This window comes from Synchiropus splendidus, chromosome 8 (genome assembly GCF_027744825.2).
Source record: "Synchiropus splendidus isolate RoL2022-P1 chromosome 8, RoL_Sspl_1.0, whole genome shotgun sequence".
Lineage (NCBI taxonomy): Eukaryota > Metazoa > Chordata > Actinopteri > Syngnathiformes > Callionymidae > Synchiropus > Synchiropus splendidus.
In genome coordinates, this window is record NC_071341.1 from 8564165 (window position 1) to 8584295 (window position 20131).

At 39.8% G+C, this 20131-nt stretch overlaps 2 protein-coding genes across 2 annotated transcripts; one reads left to right on the plus strand and one right to left on the minus strand.

Moving 5' to 3' along the window:
* Nucleotides 1-680: 680 nt before the first annotated feature.
* prss16 (serine protease 16) lies at nt 681-10024 on the minus strand. Its single transcript, XM_053872883.1, has 9 exons — nt 9804-10024; nt 9107-9288; nt 7741-7973; nt 7269-7404; nt 6424-6538; nt 3350-3548; nt 2768-2858; nt 2478-2680; nt 681-1090 (listed from the first exon to the last, which is right to left on the minus strand). The coding sequence occupies exons 1-9, from the start codon at nt 9987-9989 to the stop codon at nt 981-983; spliced, it is 1455 nt and encodes a 484-aa protein (XP_053728858.1). The 5' UTR covers nt 9990-10024; the 3' UTR covers nt 681-980.
* A 492-nt stretch (nt 10025-10516) lies between these two features.
* On the plus strand, nt 10517-20022 carry psmd2 (proteasome 26S subunit ubiquitin receptor, non-ATPase 2). The gene is made up of 21 exons (XM_053873684.1): nt 10517-10694; nt 11475-11531; nt 11611-11775; nt 11921-12042; nt 12495-12719; nt 12805-12963; nt 13536-13680; nt 14175-14235; nt 14332-14478; nt 14560-14666; nt 15394-15521; nt 15752-15839; nt 15958-16120; nt 16212-16313; nt 16537-16685; nt 17522-17605; nt 17689-17857; nt 18172-18266; nt 18373-18499; nt 19178-19296; nt 19376-20022. Exons 1-21 carry the CDS (start codon nt 10572-10574, stop codon nt 19556-19558), a joined length of 2718 nt encoding a protein of 905 aa, XP_053729659.1. The 5' UTR covers nt 10517-10571; the 3' UTR covers nt 19559-20022.
* The last annotated feature ends 109 nt before the right edge of the window (nt 20023-20131 follow it).

The window sequence follows — 20131 nt, forward strand, 5'->3', positions numbered from 1 at the left end:
CACTTATAATTTGCAAATATATGATGGCTTCAACTAAACCTTTTATGTACCTGTAACATCTGAAATACAAATTGTATTTCAGATGTTAAGGAACAAAGTTATGGTGGGTCCAGTGTTAGAAAGAGTAGATGTCTCTGGGATGTAGCGAAGGGGCTGTTGTTTGAACAAACATTGAACAGGCAAGTGGGAAGGATAAGACTATTGTGTACTGAATCACTGCAGACCTGTGAACAATGTGGGGTAAACAAATCTCTCTGACGTCACATTGTATCAACAATCTCTTTCATCTTCAGATGCAATCAAAAGCCAAAATGACATTTTAGTTTCACCTCCATCAAGCAAGCCAAAACTTGCAAAACCCATGTCAGAGCTGTGGACTTCCAGACTACTCAGGTTTCCTGGAGTTAGTAGTTTTGAAATCCCACTTGGATGACCAAGTTATTGTCAATGATAGCTTTGAAGTCAAGAGCACCTTAAGAGAGTTTGAAGAACTTTTCAATGGTACATGGATTGAACAGCACATTGGTGAAGCTGGTGAGTCCAACTTTCTGAATAGTTTGAATATATCCATTTATCGAGCATCTAGTAAGTAAGGGTCAGCTGTGCTGACCATACCATGTAGACGACTGATAAGAGTACATTAATCAACAGCGCTCTTAAAGCTTGTCTTTTTGGAAACACTAAAAGGACCACATTGAGGATTGGAAGGAAAACTTGTCTGCACAAGGAAATGAATCGGCCATCTGTTATTAATAACAATAAAACTCCCTTTGGTCTAATAAACCATATTCAGGGCTAATTATTCTGAAAATTAAAACACAAAGTGATAAAAATATCTTTATTTGATCTCTGATTAAATCCCAAAACATGTATATTATTCATTGCAGAATTCAACTAGCTTGCAAAAGTGACAATGGAATCTATTTTATAGTCTGCAGAGATGTGACATTCATAACACAGAGTTGAGTCTCCCAGGACTTTCACTGCTTCAGCCACTGCTGGAGGAGCAGCAAGATGTGTTCTCGGGCCATGGTCAGCTGGAGGGGATCCTGCGACCTGGCTGGGTACATGTTGGCACAGTGGGCTGTTCCTGCAGGGAAAAAACAGGAGCATTAGCGGCGAGACATGTGGAACTGGGATTTTCCAACTTTAGGGAACAATCATACAACTTATAAAATTAGAGTCCAACAAGCAAGTCATTGTTGTGAACGGGGAATGTGGTTTTGGCCTTGAACGAGCAGGAGTAAATGTGAGTGTTTTAACAAGGAAGAGTGACTCAACTCACATGGAGGACCATTATTAAAGAAAATTCTGAATGAGGGGGAAATCACAACCATTGGAGAAGAACAGAGAGCTGCTCAGCTGCTCTGCTATTGCAGCTGAGATCAGAGCAGGAAAAATCCACAACCCGAGTATAAATCTCAACACATTTCGAAGAGTAGATGGATGACAGTAGACGTTGGAATAGAATGCTTAAGCCACGAACGCTCCCGAAAATTGTACACCTCGTCTGACTTTTCTTTTTGTTTTAATCAATCTACAACTGTAATATAAAATGAAACACCATTGGTCAGATTAACCAGTTCAGCGCACAATCCATCATCTCACTGGTAGCAAATGAAACAATAACAGAACAAGAAAAAAGGCTGAATTAATCTATGATTCACTGTTGCCATGACACTCAGTGACAAGTGCTCAACAAATAGAATGAAGTAGTTCAGCGGATACTGTGTGTGTGGCTGAACCCTATTTTTTCCTCTCTATTTTTCATCTTTACATTTTCACCACAGAATTTAAGAAGGCGAATTAGGGGATAAATTGGTCATGTGCATTCTGCAGGCACAAAATCAATTTAAATACATCAAAAACAGCTCTAATGCAAGTCCATATTGTGGTCCATGAAGCATGCAGTGCTTCAAGCGTCTGTGTTCGACTCCCTGTTGGAACACAAAAACAAAAAAACAAAAATCCGCTTCTTGGTCTCTGATTTCCTTCAGAGGCAGCACCAGCTCAGTCAATGGCAGCAACTGCTGCTGCTGCTGCTGCTACTACTGCTACTAGTATCTCCTCTAGTTCTTCGTCTTCTTGAAGACTTGAGTGATGCTGCAGATGTTGGCCAAACCGTGTTGCAAGAAACAAAACATATTGAAAGTGAATCCCTGTCACCGTTCGCACATTTGCATGGCATTCAGGGGTGTTAAAAACAACAATGCAACTGTGCCAAACCTAAACTCACTGAAGATGATAAACCTGGCTTTGGATTTCTCCCGCTTCAACAGGTGAGCATTGTAAAGCACACAGGTTTAGGCACCTTTAATGCAGATTGTGTGTGTGTAGTTTCATTGATGATAGTGATTAAAATGTTTTTCAGTTTTATGATGTGAAGACTATATTGACATTGAGGACTAACATTCAAGCAGAAGGGCAGTAACTTCTAAATCCAAGTCCTACTCCATCTGTCATGACTGGTTGCTTACCTTTAATGAAAACAGCAGGTAGGTTGGCACTAATGTCCTGGGTGATGCCCAGTGCATGCCAGGGGTCAATTGACCCGTTTGGGAAGACGATTCTGGTCGCGCGGACATTATAGCCGCCATAATACTCATTCGTCTCCTCCACGGCTTCAGTCAACTGCCCGGCGCTGATGTTGTAGTAATCTGCACACTGTTTCACTTGATACCTGAGCAAGGGTGAAAATCAGGATGATGCAAGAACACTGAAATGTTTAATAGGTGATGAGGAATAGGTGAACAAACATTGAACTTACTCGAGAGGGAAGCCAGCAAACGGTTGGTTGGGCGAGTCTGTGCTCTGATAGAATCCAAATTCACTGCATGTCTGGTAGAACCACTGTCTCCCTGACAACACACAATGTTCCCCCCCCCCATCACACACCTGAACATTATATTCTGTTTTTACAAAAGGTAGCAGAAGTAATAGTATTGAGATCAGAAGACAGGAATTGAATTCATTAATTTCACATTTACCTACCAAACTAACTGCAAATACAGTCACACTATTGACTTAAGATGGCTCTGAAAGCAATGAGTCACCAGAGACGGTGCAAAGTGTTACTGATGTTCAATTCAGCAGGTTATTTATTTAAACTGACTAGACCTGAGTGTCTTTTCAAACAACCTCCAAGAGTGGCCTAACAAAAATAAGTCTGGGTGTCTTAACATTCCACTTTGTGGTTCTTCTACTTCTCCAGAGACTGATGTCTCCAAGTTCTGTGTGTCATCCATTTAAGTCATAAAGCCACAAGGATGAGGAGAAGCCAGGGACAGTGACATAATAGAAAACCTGATAAAAACTATCCGCAGTGGTAAAAGCGGACACACAAGCTCACCTCCGCCAGCAGCCGGCCCGTCCCAGGAAGTGTTAGTCATGTCTCTGAGGTTGTTTGTGTAGCTGGCATCCAGGCACTTCATCGAGTATGTGTCCATCATAAGTCGGGCAATAGCAACATAGCGGGCATAAGGGTCTCCAAGTGAGGCGTCGCTCATCACATCACACAGCACTTTGATGGTAATGTTGCCTAACAAACCCTAGAGGGAACAAACAAACACAGGATATGCTCAATTAGATTTAAAATGAAGTTAATGCATTCAAATTGGAAATGCTTTTTTAAAATGGACACAAGTTTTTGATTGACAGGAAGACTGCTAAAAACAGGTGAACAAATTTATGGTAGAAGGGTGAGTCAAGTGAAGCGCTAATCCAGTCTTCAGTCTATAAACGGAAAAACACCACCAGCCTAGAAATCGAGCTCCAAACTAAACACACAACCCAATATTACGTTTCTGAACTTTGTCAAGATTTTAAAATTGGCCGTCAGTGGTGTTTCAGCATTTCATTTTAAGTGATTAAAGTTCACGAGCAGCACATGAGTATCACAGTGTTCCTTTTTTAAGGAACAATGAGGTCCAAAATTTTAGCAGCAAAAAGTGCATCTGTGGTTTCATCAACAAACATAACCAGACTCATGAGGAATGGATGCAAGTATCATCAAACACCATCAAAAGGCTACTTTAGATGGCTGGACATTTGTGGGAAACAAGACGCAGAGAATGACACTGGCTCGTGGTTGTTAAATGGGAAAAAAAACCCTGTAAAGTTAAACTCAAGGAAAATAACAGCATCAAATGGGCAAAGTCGCTACTAAAGTTATGTTATAAATCTACTATGAAAAAAGGCTACAATTTATTTTTTGATTTTAGAGGTTTACAAGACAAAATTTTGATCTTTTTTTCCACAAAGCTGGCCTGCACACATGGAAGTGAATTAAAATCTTAAATCCACTAGAAAAATTATTCCATTAGAAAATTAAATTACTGTGAAGGTTTAATGACAAACAGTACCACAATGAATAACAAAAAAAATAGGGGATGCTATCCTTAAATACCTAGAGAAACAATAGAAATTGTTTATTATCTGAGACTCTGTTTTAATGTCCGTCACATTTCCCTGCATCTGTTATTGTGTGTAAAAGGAGGAACTGATAGCATTTGCACAAACCTCAGTGTTGCGCAACCTCCTTCCGTATTTTATAAAGCCCCCCATTGATAACCTACCGCGCCGACTCTCCTGCACTCACTTTTCTGATTGAGTTACACCTTTCTCCCCGTTTGCAGCTACATTCCTCAGGGCACCGAAAACCTGCTGGTCTGTTCGGCCCCTTTGTGTCTAGGAGGCGGCTATTGGCTGCATTTGTCCTCCAGTGCTGTGTATTCTGTGGCTCACCACTCTTTTCGGCTCTTTTATAAGCGTCCCTTCAGCTCAGGGCGACAGGAAACCAAAGAGACCAAAGCATCTTTTGTTACTTGCTCACATCAGCTTATTGGTAACCGGACTCACGTCTCCTCGAGGCATCGAGAGGGGCAAAGAGGGGAAGAACTAAGGGGGGAAAGAGGAGAATTTAGGGCAACTGGCAAGAACTGTCACAGTGCTGCTAAATGGACATAAATAGCTGTAACACGGCAGAAAGTGTAACATTTGTGTAGTTCTAAATTAAAAGTTGTTAGGGGTTCAGGGGGTAGGGACTTTCCATTTCAGCTCCAAAATAACATGTCAGTGTGTGATTCTGGAAAGTAAAATAAGGTACCGTGTGATCATCAAAAGTTGACAAAACTTCAAAAGCTACATGACACAGCAAAGACAGAAAAGCTTTAAGCATTTGAGTTTTAAATTAACATTCAAAAAAGTTTCATAGCGCCATGAACATGGTCTTCTATAACTGATTTGGATACAGCCAAACTAGCTTCTTTCAATCCCTTCCCTTACCACTTTGATGACATTTTTTTTTTTTTTTAAAGGTCCAGTTGATTTAATCTCCCCATAACAATGTATCATGTACAAATGCGATTATGAATGTGGACTATAAACTGAATGGATTTTCCAAAATTGAACAAATAAAAAAAAACTAATAACAAATTAATAAAAAACAAAATAATAATGGAATTTTGTGGTGTTCCATGTAGACTTAGGAAGCACCCAGCACCATTCAGAACAACCAAAAGAAATTATGGACAATATTTTATTGATCTCATTATAATGCAGAGTTTTAGGGATACACATACATAGAGGGATACACAGACAGTGCCTTTCTAGTTACCTCTGCTGGTTATTTATCACGGCTCTTGTTTTTCAGTGCGCTTGTAAACAAACTCCAAAAGTATTTCAACGAAACTTACAGGGCTGGTTGGAAAGGGGGAAACCTGGTTGTGACTTAATTCTGGTATGATTCTGTAGGTTCATTTGGATTCACAAATGTGGCACAGTTTCATTTTCAATTGGTCGGGCCGCATATTCAGTCACATAACCACCAAAACAGGAAGAAAATAATTTCATAACACCCAAAAAATGTTGATTTGCCAATGCCATGAAGATTTTCTCATTCATCATTGTTTTTCATCTGCAACTGACACCTGCTGTTTGCACTAATTACAGCTACAATATTCAACATTCATAAAATACATGTGGGAGAATGATTTGAAATAAATATTAATTTCACGTGTAAATCTATTTTTATGAGCCATCTTGAGTTCACCCACCGACATTCAGAGGATTTTTGAGTGCAATATCAGCAGGCAATCTGATGGCAAGAACAAGTAACAAGTGACAGTCAAATCAAACTGACAATTATTCACCGTCAAAAGTAAATCCGTTGATTTGATACCGGCCTTTAGTGCCATTCTGCATTCCATTGACACATAAGGAGCATGTTAAGTAGCAGGACCTGACTGTCCAGTTACATGTTTTTAGGATGCATCTGTTTTGCTGCATCTTAAAATGATCATTTTATCTCTGTAGGTGTAGCGACGTGACTGGGAACCTAAATAGTTTTCAGTGAAGCGTTATGTTTGGGTGGCTGTATCATCGTGTTTGGCTGTTGCTCCCCGACTTGTGTCCTTTCTGTCTTACCTCAAACTCCCTGTTGTCTAGATTGTACTGGACCACATTCATGAAGTTGCCAGCCAGCGTTTCCAGAAAGTAGGCCGAGTCCATCTCTGTCTGGATCTGCAGCGGGGAACACAAGCTGGGAGGGGAAAGCGGGAAGGGAAACAACATTGAGGCACCACAGAGAGTAGGTGGGACGACAGGCTCACACAACAAGGATGTGGTGAGAAGGTTTTTGCTCACTTAGGTGGAACAATCACACCAAAATACGCACAGAAAACACGTACCAATGAAAAGTGAATAACAGGTCAGCTATTATCAAGAGAGACAGAGTGGCCATTGAGTCTCATGGTGACATTTGCCTGTCTGTGCTTGCCAGCTGAAGTTTAATTTTACAGACCAGCCATGCTATTACAAAAGCCATTTAGTCTGCGTCATTGACCATGTTGGTTGGGCTCTCAGTTGCTAAACACCCTCATTTTCTAAATATAAATGGAACAAGTATGGTTGGTGACTAAGGCGAAAGCAAGATATGCTAGACTTCCTACTTGAATTTTAAAACCAGGCTCAGAACTGAATCGTGTTGAGCCAGTGGCCGGTTAAACATCATTAAATGAATGGTGCCATGAATCATATGTTACACATTACAGTAAAACAAGCATATATCCACTGCAACTCTTATAACAATGCAGAATGCATGAACAGCAAAACACAAGTATATTCAAGTTTATTGATGAACTTCATCTAAAATGTCTGTTGACCTAACAATGGAAATGTTTGTTTTTATCTACATAGTTTTGTGTATTCAGATACTATGTGGCGGAAGAGTGCTCATGGTAAGAATACATTGATGTATATGTGCACTTTACTTGAAATCTTTGGTGATGTTCGCATAGGTTTTTGGGTCCTTGAGGCGCTCAACTAGTGTGTCAGACGCCTTTTGAACCAGCAGGGGACACTCTGGGGATTCTGATGCCAGTGAACGTCGCACCACCTCGAGATACTCTGGAAGGCAAGTGAAAAAAAAATGTACCTTGTGCCATCTTTAATATTAAAGTCTTTAGAAATGAAATAAATAGTTAAATCTTACATGTAAATAAATAGCAACTGGATACACAAGTATGAGGGCAAAACTCATACGATTTAACAATTTAATTCATATATGTTGATATTAGGTCATGTGAGTCTTAAATGAGATGGAGATTAGAGAGGCATCCAGGGGCACGGTCGGTTAAAACAAAAATAAACCCTAACTATTTTGGTCAAATAAAATCTGTTCAGGGGCTAAGACACTCAGGAAACAATCATAATACTCAGGTATTCCAAGGGCAAACTTTGTACCTGGGAAGTTGACCTGCGCATTGATGGGCGCACTTGTGGCCACAGAGGCATGCACCAGGTGAGGGTACTTGAGCCTGAACCAGGCAGCTAAAGAACCTGGGTAAGACCCTCCAAATGCCACCCACTTGTTGTTGGTCAGCCCCCGGGTCTCGGCCATTGCCGAGCGAAAATGAGCCAGGTCTGCCAAGGCCTGGCGACTGCTGAGAAATTGAAGGCTGTCTGTGCTCAGGTCACTGCAACAACAGAAGAGAGAAGAAGATGAAGAAAATGGACTGTCACTTAGTGAATATGGCAGTGCCATCTAGTGGTGTAACCACAAAGCTATTGCATGTAGGATTCAACCATCAGCTTATTATTCCACACCCCTAATGTAGGACCAATAAAGGATATCTAAACTAAACACAACAGTTCTCAACAATTTAACCTAAAAATCCTATGCCAGAAAAAAATCAGATCCAGAGTGGCCTTAATCTTATGGGCTCCATGACATTGCTGAACTTTGATGCGACCCACTAAATGTCATACAGGTCGGCCCGCACAGACCAGTCCCGAAAAGTTCTTAAGGCCACAGCTGAATAGGCTCCGGGAAATTGTGTTCTTCTCCTCTGCCACGATTTTTAATTCAGTTCAATCTTTACTTTTTAAAACTCAACCAATCAAATCACTGAAATAAATCAACTTTAATATGTTTATTGTGATAATATATTACTTTACCAACGTTTTCTCTTTTCGTCACTGCTGCTGCTGGCAGTGAAGTGACAGTGCACTTTTACACTACTGCCACCAGGTGTCTGAGTGAGCACATTGCACTCGGAATATATTTAACAGTAATCACACATAAATTGCGTCCTGGGCAATAACAAAATATAGCTTCCTTTCTAGTGTACTTTATCCTGTTGTACAGAAATGCAAGTGTCAGAGCTTGTATCAATATCAATAGAAGTGGGAAAAGTGCAATGCAAGTATATAAAAGTATATAAAAGGCTATTTACAAATTTTACTGATTTTTTTTTTTCTATAATTTGCAAACAATATATTTCAGGAAATCAAACAATCATCTTGATACAAAACATGCAATAGCACATCTTCTTTGTTGTTTTTGTTACCAACCAAGTCTGGGTAGATTACTTCCTGTGATAGCAGACATGCAGATTTTATCATCTAAAGAGCACTGAGAGGTCTAATTCCTGCTAACGCAATCTAAGCCGCTATTTTAAAGACTCATAAAATATTAGAGTTTACTCTTATACTGTGTGTGGCTGGATAGGTTTGGCGTGTGCCTCCAGCGTGGATGTTAACACTGTATAAGGACAGTAACTATGAGGAGCGACTCTTCACAGGCTACGCAAGCAGCTGTTAAACCTACCTAGTTGGGTGACTCTTGCCGTAAAAACGATGCTCCAACATGAAGCAAAGGGCACCCAGTTTTTCAGCATAGATGAGCCACGTGCCATTCTGCATCCATGCTGGGTTGGCTGGACCCTCCCCACCAATCATAAGGAACACAGGACCTCCAGGCTTGTAGAAGGCTTCATTCACAAAGTACCTCTGAAAGACAACATTTAGGAGGAAATTTGGCATATATACAAGGAAGTGTGTAGATACAGTATGTGCTGCTCAGGCAACTCTTTAACTATCATGAACCTGTTATACTTGACTTTGAAGTTAGAATCATTTACTATTTACTTAAAATAAAAAAAGTATTTTAAGCAAAGCTGTCTAAATCACATTTGATGCGTGAGGGGGGTGATTCAAGTGAAACTGAGAGGGGGAAGCAAGACATACTTAAAGTAGATGTGTGTACGGTTATGTTTTACTGTATTAATTATTAAACAGTATAACTAGAAACCTCCTGGTTGATAAAATACATACAAGGGAATATACTTATTTAAATTCAAAGTAAAAAAAAAACATCACGTGCGAAACCACATTTGAGCAGAAGAGGGAACTATAGTTCACCGGTAGCATTAAAAATAGAGGAAGAGAATCCCTAATCACAGATAACTCACTAACTCAGGTTTAGAAACGTCTCGAACCGATGAACAGACGTCAAAGAAATGTACCTGCTTCCAGACTCTGCTGTCTGCGCCATGAAAGTGATCCAGTTTCTGTGAAAACCATTGCTCCTCAGGCTCAACGCTGGCGTGCTGTACTCGAACAAATTTATCGAAGCCTTTAAAATGTCCATGCCCCACTGCAAACAGGCAGGACAGGGCAAGAAGGACCACACGACGCACCCGAAAAGCCATTCCGAATGAAGCTGAGGAACAGGCAACTCGGTAAGTGTCACATGACTTAAGTGATCACGTGACTGCGTCTGCAACTTTGTGGCGCAAGTAAAAAGTAGGAACCCAGCACAATTGTTAACGAGGATTTTTGCCGATGTTATGTTTTACACACGAATGAGAGCTTCTTTTTTATCGATTTTATTCACCTAAAAATTTAAAATCTAAAATATTTGTTTTTAAATCCACAACTGTTTCAAGGCATATATTAAGCTCAACTAGCAGTAACTGAGATTCATCCAACAAAGGTCGTGGCTGTATCACCGGTACTGCACAGCAACGTATCATTTGCACCAAAGTTTTATTTTGATATGGTCGCTCTCTTTAAATGTTTATTTTAAAAATATATTATTATTGTCATTATTGCTTCCCATTTTACATTGTCATAATTGCCGTTGTCGTCGGATTGTATGTCAGACAAAATTTCCAGACTGTTTTTAACGCGGTCTCGTTTCAGCGTCGCCATCCGGATGGGGTAAAGAGAAGGCGTAACTTCCGGTTTTCTGCAGTGTCTCTTGTTAGCCGTGAGTTTACATCGTAGCAATCATGGAGGAAGCCAAAAACAAAGAGAAAAAGCAGACCGAGAAACCCGATGAGAAGGAAAAGGACAAAGACAAGGGCCAACAGCCCGCGGGAAAGGATAAAGAGAAGAAGGAAGAGCAGGAGCTGGTAAATCCGTGCCTATTTGAGCAGACACCGCTATTTTGCCTGAGTCACTGTCGCTTTGACAACATGGTTTCCCAGGCCTGTGCTACCTGCCATTCAAAAGAAACTACATTTACACCGTGATATTTTGCTCTGTTTGTGCTCTGGTGGCTTGCTCTGCCTTGGAGACCAGTTATTACTTTATCCGTGTATGACTTTCACAATGAACTATTTTCAATATCAATATTATTTTCTAAGCCGGCACATAACGATTAGCTTCAGGTGCTAGCTATGGTTAGCTGCTATGCCGTATGATGTATGACACAGCAGTCACTGGCCGAACTATTAACTCGAGACAAAACACTGACAGAGAATATGTTGTTAACTTTTGGATTGTGTGTCTTGTTTTGTGATTTTTTTTTTTTTTGTTAGTGAATGTTCACATTTGATAGCTGGAGTTCGTTCTTCTTAGACGATCGTAAAAATAAGTATTTCGTCTGGAGGGAATATTATGTTTTTGCGGTCTTAGTAATGAACAACGTAAATTATGTAGTTTTAGCATCACAGAGAATGCACAAAGAAATGTGGCATTCGAAATAAAGTGGGTGTTACACCCATATTCGTTAAGACAGTGCAGGTATGTCAGTGGTTTGCATAAATTACTAGTGTGAGGTGAGCTCTCGTTTTCATCTCAGCAAAAGTGTTATGAAAACCATTTACAGCATTGAAATGATTAAGTCTAACTTGCACCAACGTTTTATTTGGAATGTTTATTTTTTAAATTGATTTCATATTGCTTTACAGTCTGAAGAGGACAAGCAGCTGCAGGAGGATTTGGAGATGATGGTGGAAAGACTGTGTGTAAGTGGTTTTTTTTTCTATTTCTGAAAATGAATTTGAAGACCGGAGAGTTTACACCGTTTTCTTGTTTAAATTTCAGGAGAAGGACACTTCGCTGTACAGATCCGCATTGGAAGAGTTGCGTCGGCAGATTCGCTCTTCTACCACTTCAATGACCTCGGTGCCCAAACCTCTGAAATTTCTGCGCCCTCATTATGGAAAGCTCAAAGAGATTTATGACGGCATGGATGCTGGTGAGAACAAGGTATGGTAGTTTAGTTTCAATAATATGTTGTGGTTGAAAATGACAAGACAAGACAATTACCCTGCTTTAAAGCTGAGTTTGTTTAATTGGAATACATTGTTTTATTCATGAAACACATTCCATTTGAAATCAATGTATTTTGCAGCGTTTCTGTGCTGATGTGGTGTCAGTTCTTGCCATGACGATGAGTGGTGAAAGGGAGTGTCTGAAGTACCGTCTTCTTGGCTCACAAGAAGAGTTGGCATCTTGGGGGCATGAATATGTTCGGTAAGAGGGGTTCCTTTGTTTGTTTGTTTTATCAGTAAAACCTGACAGGGTGTGTGAATGAGTGGGGAAGTATAGAGGAAAAACTGCAATTTAGATTGGAGAAAGAGAAACCGCAGAAATGAGTAGATCTGACCTCAGGTGGCAGCTGTCATTTAAGTGCTGTGAACAAAGCGCTCACTGTGCAGTTCGTACATGGCTGCCAGCTAGAAAACAAATTCTGGTTTTGTCAGCCAGTGCTCATCCATGTATTTTGACTTTTTAATTTCATAAAAGTAATTAAATCCTTGTCCCATTCTTCTGAACTTAGTCTTGTCTCGTTGGAGGAGTGCCTCGTCTACCCCCTTGTTGTTTAATCTATGATAGCAATTGACAGATGACTGTTTACTTCATAGTAATGTTAGTGACTAAAAATGATGGATTATAGAATCGTCATTGTGTTTCCCCTCTGACAGGCACCTGGCAGGTGAGGTGGCTAAGGAGTGGCAAGAGGTAGATGAGAATGACAAGACCCAGCAGGACACGCTGCTTAAACTAGTAAAGGAGATTGTGCCTTACAACATGGCACACAATGCTGAGCACGAGGCTTGTGACCTGCTCATGGAGATTGAACGACTGGACATGCTGGAGGACTACATCGATGAAAACGCTTATGGCAAGGTCTGCCTTTACCTTACAAGGTAAGATTTGTTTCTGTCCATGTCAAACAAAAATGTTTTAGAATGACTGAATCATAATTGAATTACTGACTTTATGATTTTCTAGTTGTGTGAGCTACGTCCCTGAGCCAGAAAACTCTGCATTGCTGCGATGTGCCTTGACCATCTTCAGAAAATTCAACCGTTACCCAGAAGCACTCAGGCTGGCTCTGATGCTCAATGATGTAGAGCTTGTGGAGAATATCTTCACATCCTGCAAAGACATGTGAGAACTACTTGTGTTATGCCATATTGAATGGATGAATGTTTATTACAGTATCCAGTAATATGTTGTAAATGTCTTGCATTAGAAGTTGACTTTTGTATTACTATTGTTTAACATGCCGTCATTATTATTATTATCATTGTTACATATAATTCCATATTTCTTTGTACATTACACAGAGCTAGAAAAAGAGCAAAATGTAAAACAGTTTTTGCCCTTCATTTCCATGTTTCCCTATTTTACCAAATAGTGGTCATATGTAACTGTGTGTATACTGGTGTCAGTCTGAGGTTCATGTTTTATGTTCAGTCAGTCAGTTGGCTCTATAAATCTTATTGCCTGTTTTCGGTCAGGTGTATCAAAAGAATCTTGATGGTTTTCATTTCATACTTGTAAAATGCTCTTTGTTTCAGTACGGTTGTATCAGACAATTCCTATTGTTACGCTTGTTGTACATACATTTTTTTGCCATCTGTATTCACACTTGTATTTGTACTTTGCACCTCTGCGTGCTTAAATTCATGACTGTGCCTGAGTGGGACTTTTTTTAAATGGTTGTTTCATTCTTGCAGAGTGATCCAGAAGCAAATGGCCTTCATGCTGGGGCGACACGGCATGTACCTGGAGCTTAACGAAGACGTAGAGGACTATGAAGATCTGACAGAGATAATGTCCAATGTGCAACTCAACAGCAACTTCTTAGCCCTGGCAAGAGAGGTGAGAACTGGTACATTCAAATTCATTTTGAGTTTGTCCCACTTATATTGTCTTGAATTCATCTGGTGGGATTTCAATGGACAAGCAGCTGACTAATAGCAAGGCTGAAATCCAGCTCCCTCAAGGCTATTTTTGTCGTTGGTATTGCATGTTGTTTTGCTCTATAACATACGAGTCTCATGCAACTTCCTTCATGATGTCTCTTGACTTGGTCAAGGTACTGCATATGAGAATTGTGTTGATCACCAAAAAATGTTGCAAAAAAGCAAGATCTTGGTTTGTTTTTTTTTATCGCTATATTGTGTCGAATACAAGCTTTTCAGTCTAATTGAATGATAGTTGCTTTATTAGCTTAATTTCATTAGACTCATTCATTTAAATAATTCCCATGAAATACAGTTTATTTGAGCTTTGTTATTTTTACACTTTACCAGTAATGTTTTCCTGAAGTGATAATTTAGTCCCTGTTAACCAGCCTATTGTTTTGTTATTAGCTGGACATCATGGAGCCAAAGGTCCCAGATGACATATACAAAACCCACTTGGAGAACAACCGTGAGTCCCTCTCAACTACTATTAAGAACCTTCATGCTTCAATATGGAGTTATGCTATGGTAGCTGGTAACTAAAATATGTATTCATTATCTGAAGGGTTTGGAGGCAGCGGCTCACAGGTGGACTCCGCTCGTATGAACTTGGCCTCTTCCTTTGTAAATGGCTTCGTCAATGCTGCCTTCGGACAAGATAAGCTGCTGACAGATGACGGCAATAAATGGTTGTACAAAAACAAGGACCACGGTAAACAATATTTCAGTTTTTTAAACAAAAGTATGTTAGAGTCCTGCAATGTATGAAGTTATATATCATCACCACTTTCAGGCATGTTCAGTGCTGCAGCCTCTCTGGGTATGATCCTGCTGTGGGACGTTGATGGTGGTCTGACACAGATTGACAAATATCTCTATTCCTCTGAGGACTATATCAAGGTAAACATAAACTACTGCACCCACTTTAAATCCTCCACTCAGCTCTTTTTCAAAGATAACAAATGTGTATACATACATGTGTATTGTAGTAATTTATAAAATACTCGTACTTATAAAGCTGTTACTTTCCTTGAGGTTAAAATTATGAACCAGTTATGACCAGAAACCTTAGTTAAGTGTGCGCACCTTTCAGTGGTCATTTACTATTTTTTCATGTTGCTAACATGCCAGTCATAAATTCTGATAATTCCCTTAGATGTGAATCGAATAATAACATCTGAAGACAGGTCTAAGACTTAATCGTTATATGTTTATCGCTACATGATGCATTTGGCTTAATCATCTCTGTGGCTCATTTAAAAAAAAAAACAACAAACAATTGCAACAATTGTTTTGATTAAATTAAAGAGAAGTGACTATGATGATTCAGAGACTTGGTTAGCCAAGATTAAATGTTGCCTTCACTATATGTAATACATTCATTGGAAGTAATCATGCAAATTAATATAAGAAAAGGGAGTGTTAAATTGTGTCTTAGAGGAGATTGAAGTAATCATTCAATATGGAGAAACAATTGTTTTAGTCTGCTTTTAATTATTTTTAAGTTGTACAGTATCCTTGAGTGTTTTGAAAGACACTTTTAAATAAAGTGTGTTATTATTACGTAGTCATGAAATTCATATCACTCTTTAAATCAGCTCTCCCACTCATGTTATTTCTTCTCTAGTCTGGTGCTCTGCTGGCTTGTGGAATCGTAAACTCTGGTGTAAGGAATGAGTGTGACCCTGCCCTCGCTCTGCTCTCTGACTATGTCCTTAACAACAGCAACATCATGAGGATAGGATCCATTTTCGGGTGAGAAATTCTTTAGCAAATATCTGAGGCTTTGAGAATTTTGATGAGGCTTCATGAAACAGTGTCCTCATTTTCGCAGCCCACTAGATGGCACTCCCAGTTCTAAAATCTTTGGATTTAGCTATTTCCACCATTTCAATGAGACCTCGTGTAATTGTTAAACTCAAGAGTGCCACGACTGAGTTCTGACAATGAGGAGATTTTCACATAATACTTTGCTGTAATTGCAGTTTGGGCTTGGCTTATGCTGGCTCCAACAGAGAAGATGTTTTGTCCCTTCTTCTCCCAGTCATGGGTGACTCCAAATCCAGCATGGAGGTACACATGCAGTCTTATACATAGTTATTACATTTTTACATTTTATTTTATTTACACTTTTCCATGAAGAAAGTCATAAAGTCGTAAGTTATAATTTGCTATCATCTGTACTGTGAAGGTGGTTGGCGTGACAGCATTGGCGTGTGGAATGATCGCTGTCGGGTCTTGTAATGGTGACGTCACCTCTTCAATAGTGCAAACTATCATGGAGAAAAATGAGCAAGAGCTGAAGGACACCTATGCCCGCTGGCTGCCGCTTGGGTTAGGCCTGAACCACCTTGGTAGGAAAAAATATAGAATAAAAATATATATATATGCAGTATTCTTCTATGAGCAGACAGAAATGATGTTTGGCATGACTTCTGTTGGCAGGTAAAGGAGAGGCTATTGAAACAACACTGGCAGCTCTTCAGGTTGTTCCTGAACCTTTCCGTAGTTTTGCAAACACACTGGTGGACATCTGTGCGTACGCAGGTTTGTATCATAATTTTAATCAAATGAAAAATGTTAGTTGAATCCCAAATAAGCACTAACTCATTAATATTAGTGAGAACACTTAAATGCATATTGACGTAAAGGAAATCCTGATGTTTTTACTCTATAATTTTTCATTCTTTGTCTTTTTAAAACATAATATATGAATAATGTTAACATCATGTGACCAAACAGTTAATTGGTTGCTGTACTTGACTTTCAGGATCTGGAAATGTGCTGAAGGTGCAGCAGCTTCTTCACATCTGCAGTGAGCACTATGAAGCAAAGGAGAAAGAAAAAGAAGAAGAAAAGGACAAGAAGGACAAAAAGGATAAAGACAAGAAAGACACAGCGGATATGGGCTCTCACCAGGTAATGCAATTGTTTTCTTCGCTCAGTTAGTCAGTTATCATGGATATCAGGACTGTATCCAAATTCTGCTAATTGTTTGATCTGTGATATGTTCATAGTCGCAACACTTGAGTTGATGAGTGGAAACTGGACCTGATGGAGTACTCTAGTATTCTCATAAATGTATATAAATCTATGGCTGTGTAATGGTGGTCCAAAATATTTCTATAAATTTAACTAAATAGCAGTGTGTGCTACTGTACTTGGAGCCCTGAGTATGGTTTTCTGGTATCACAAAGCAGGTCCAGTGCAACCGGGTGTCAGTTACCCAGGCGACATGCTCTGAACTGAACCTGCTTGCGAGTAGGTTGGCTGCAGTTTACTGTGTTGAAGCACAGACTCTATGCAGAAATCTCCATCAGGAGTGGACTTGGAGATTTTAGTAACTTGTGTGTTGGAGTAGAATGACAGGAGCTGTCTGTGGTCGAGTGCCTTCTCTCTAAATATTTGTTAAATACTACATTTTTTCTTCATACTGTCACTTATAAAAAATATTTTCAGCCCCTTGCAATAAAGGCACACATTTTTATAGTGTCCGTTAGTCGCATATGCAGTGATGAATGTTTTTATTTCCACTGTGGAGAAGTAGAAGGAGTGACACTTCAACTCTGAATGGATAGAACTAGCCATAAACCCCATCTTTCAACCGAATGAGTTTAGTTTGACAGCTCAGAGTGGATCAAGCCACACATCGGATTCTCTCACTGGGTTTGTTAAACTTGCCTTTTAATACAGGCCCTTGGAGTCTAAGCAAAATACGAAGGTGCAATACTAAGTTGTACATATTTTCATCTCAGGGTGTAGCAGTACTTGGCATCGCCCTCATTGCCATGGGGGAAGAGATTGGTTCCGAAATGGCATTGCGAACGTTTGGCCATCTGGTGAGCAATTTGTGACTTGTTTTTACATAAAATAACATTGCATGACACTTACGCTGATTTGTGATTTCTTTTTATTTCATCAGCTCCGTTATGGCGAGCCAGCTTTGAGGAGGGCCGTGCCCCTGGCTTTGGCTCTGATTTCAGTGTCCAATCCACGATTGAACATCCTGGACACCTTGAGCAAGTTTTCCCATGACGCTGACCCCGAAGTTTCCCACAATTCAATTTTCGCCATGGGCATGGTGGGCAGCGGTAAGTCCCATACTGGAAATGTTCCTGGGACAAAAGCCCCGGCTTAGTTACTGTTATGATTATCGGGGAAAAAGTTAAACTTACTCTTTTGGGGAAAAATACGTTGAAGGCTAAAACAATGTAATCTAATGCCTTTCAAAAAGGTTAATGGCTGAAAAATATTTTTGTACAAACAAACAGTGCATGATAGTTTCCAATTGATTTCCTAAAAATGTGAAAACAACTGAGTACTACGTAATATTAAGCAGGGAGTTATGAAGGTCTGAGTAGTCATATTTGGAGTATCATTCACTTTTTACGCTACTTTTTCACAGGCACAAATAATGCCCGCCTGGCTGCTATGCTGCGACAGTTGGCACAGTATCACGCCAAAGACCCCAACAATCTCTTCATGGTCCGACTGGCTCAGGTGGGCTTCAAATCAAATGCACATCACACATATACTTTTGTAAAAGTGACGCATCCCTGAAGTGTGTGCCTTTCATGTTGACTTTGTGGTGTTTGTTCCTGTGCAGGGTCTGACTCACCTGGGCAAAGGCACACTGACTCTCTGTCCCTACCATAGTGACAGGCAGCTGATGAGTCAGGTTGCTGTGGCTGGGCTACTCACCGTACTTGTTTCTTTCCTCGACGTCAAGAACAGTGAGCAATTTTTCCTCACGCTGCTTTTAACACTATACTCCCACACACATTCATAGCTTTAGCCATTGTCTGCTTTTGTTTCTGATTCATTGTTCTGCCCCTCAAGGATTAAACAATCAAATGATCCCTTTAATTCTCGCATCAAAATGATATTTTACAGTAAAACTTTAATTTACGATTTAATGTGAACCACATAAATTGACATCAAAACTACACAGTAAAGCCTTCATCTGTGATGTTCGGTTTGAAAGACCTTTGCAAAATGTTCATAAATGAAAGTTCAAAGTTCTTTTTCTTCTTTGAAAGTGAAATCAGTCTCAACTCACACGTAATGCAAAATAATCTCTTTTTAATACTAATATTTTAACAGTTTGGGCTGACAATTGATACATTTGAAAATCATGAAATCAGTTAATCATTTTATAGTTGTAGTAGTTGATGTGGTTTTAGCACAAGTGCATAGAATTTTGATAACTTTTAATTTAACATATAACACTTTCATTTTCAGTCTGCTCATGAGCCCCCTTTTTTCTTTTTTTATAAAAAGCAAACTCAATCTTGATAAACCCTCATTGTCAATATAAGTGTTTAACTGAAACCATCTCCGCAGTAGTCGCCTGTGAAATCCCATAGTCATTATATATTACAATAACAAGTTGACATTTTTCTCTGTTCCAGTTATCTTGGGGAAATCTCACTACATTCTCTATGGCCTGGTGGCGGCCATGCAACCACGAATGCTGGTCACCTTCGATGAAGAACTGCGACCACTACCTGTATCTGTCAGAGTTGGACAGGTAATGATGCGACTAGTATTGTTTGTCTCCAAGAGCGCTGCATTTACATCACATGTATAATTAATACTTCCCTTCTCAGGCTGTGGATGTTGTGGGCCAGGCAGGAAAGCCCAAAGCCATCACTGGCTTCCAGACTCACACCACGCCTGTCTTGCTGGCACATGGAGAGAGAGCAGAGCTAGCAACAGAAGAGTACCTCCCAGTCACACCAATTCTGGAGGGATTTGTTATCCTTCGGAAAAACCCTGACTATGAAACCTAGTTCCCCCTAATATTAAAACTCACCTCTCGCTCTGAAGCAAACACTCGCTGTTCTCAGCAGTGGTTTTATTTAGTTGATTGCATGGCTGAGAGGGGTGGGGCAGGACGATCTGGCTTCCATATTTGTTTTCTCTTGCACCCCTTCCTGCTATCGTTAATAATTAATTGGGGTGTCGTGGTCTGGTTTTTCTGGCAGAGACAAGATATCTGGTAGCTCACAGCTTCCACTTACATTTGCACCAAAGCAGCTGTTAGTTTGAACAGGGGGCCACTTAAATCAAAGCAAATGTTCTCTCCTCATTTTCATGCATCAGACCATGAAAGCGAATGCGTCTCCTGCCCTATCCCACGTTGGCCATTTGTATTTTGAGAATTTGAAACTGTCTTCTTTATCACAGTGTCTTTATTTTTGGTTTTTGTTACAGAAGTGTAAAGGTTGAATCAAAAATAAAATTAAGATCCACATGGTGGAAATATGTCTCTCTCTTTTTTAACAGTTATTCTTATGACAAGTGTAATAAAATGTCTGCTTGACTGATCCATGCAAGCCTTATCTTATGAAATGTCAATTACA

Coding starts and splice junctions, on each gene's coding strand:
- prss16 (XM_053872883.1), bottom strand. CDS start 9,989: ATGGCTTTTCGGGTGCGTCGTGTGGTCCTTCTTGCCCTGTCCTGCCTG. Junction 3,549..6,423: donor TAGACAACAGGGAGTTTGAG/GTAAGACAGAAA, acceptor TGTTCCCTCTAG/GGTTTGTTAGGCAACATTAC. Junction 2,859..3,349: donor CGGGCCGGCTGCTGGCGGAG/GTGAGCTTGTGT, acceptor GTGTGTTGTCAG/GGAGACAGTGGTTCTACCAG.
- psmd2 (XM_053873684.1), top strand. CDS start 10,572: ATGGAGGAAGCCAAAAACAAAGAGAAAAAGCAGACCGAGAAACCCGAT. Junction 12,720..12,804: donor GTCTGCCTTTACCTTACAAG/GTAAGATTTGTT, acceptor ATGATTTTCTAG/TTGTGTGAGCTACGTCCCTG. Junction 18,267..18,372: donor TCATGGTCCGACTGGCTCAG/GTGGGCTTCAAA, acceptor GTTCCTGTGCAG/GGTCTGACTCACCTGGGCAA.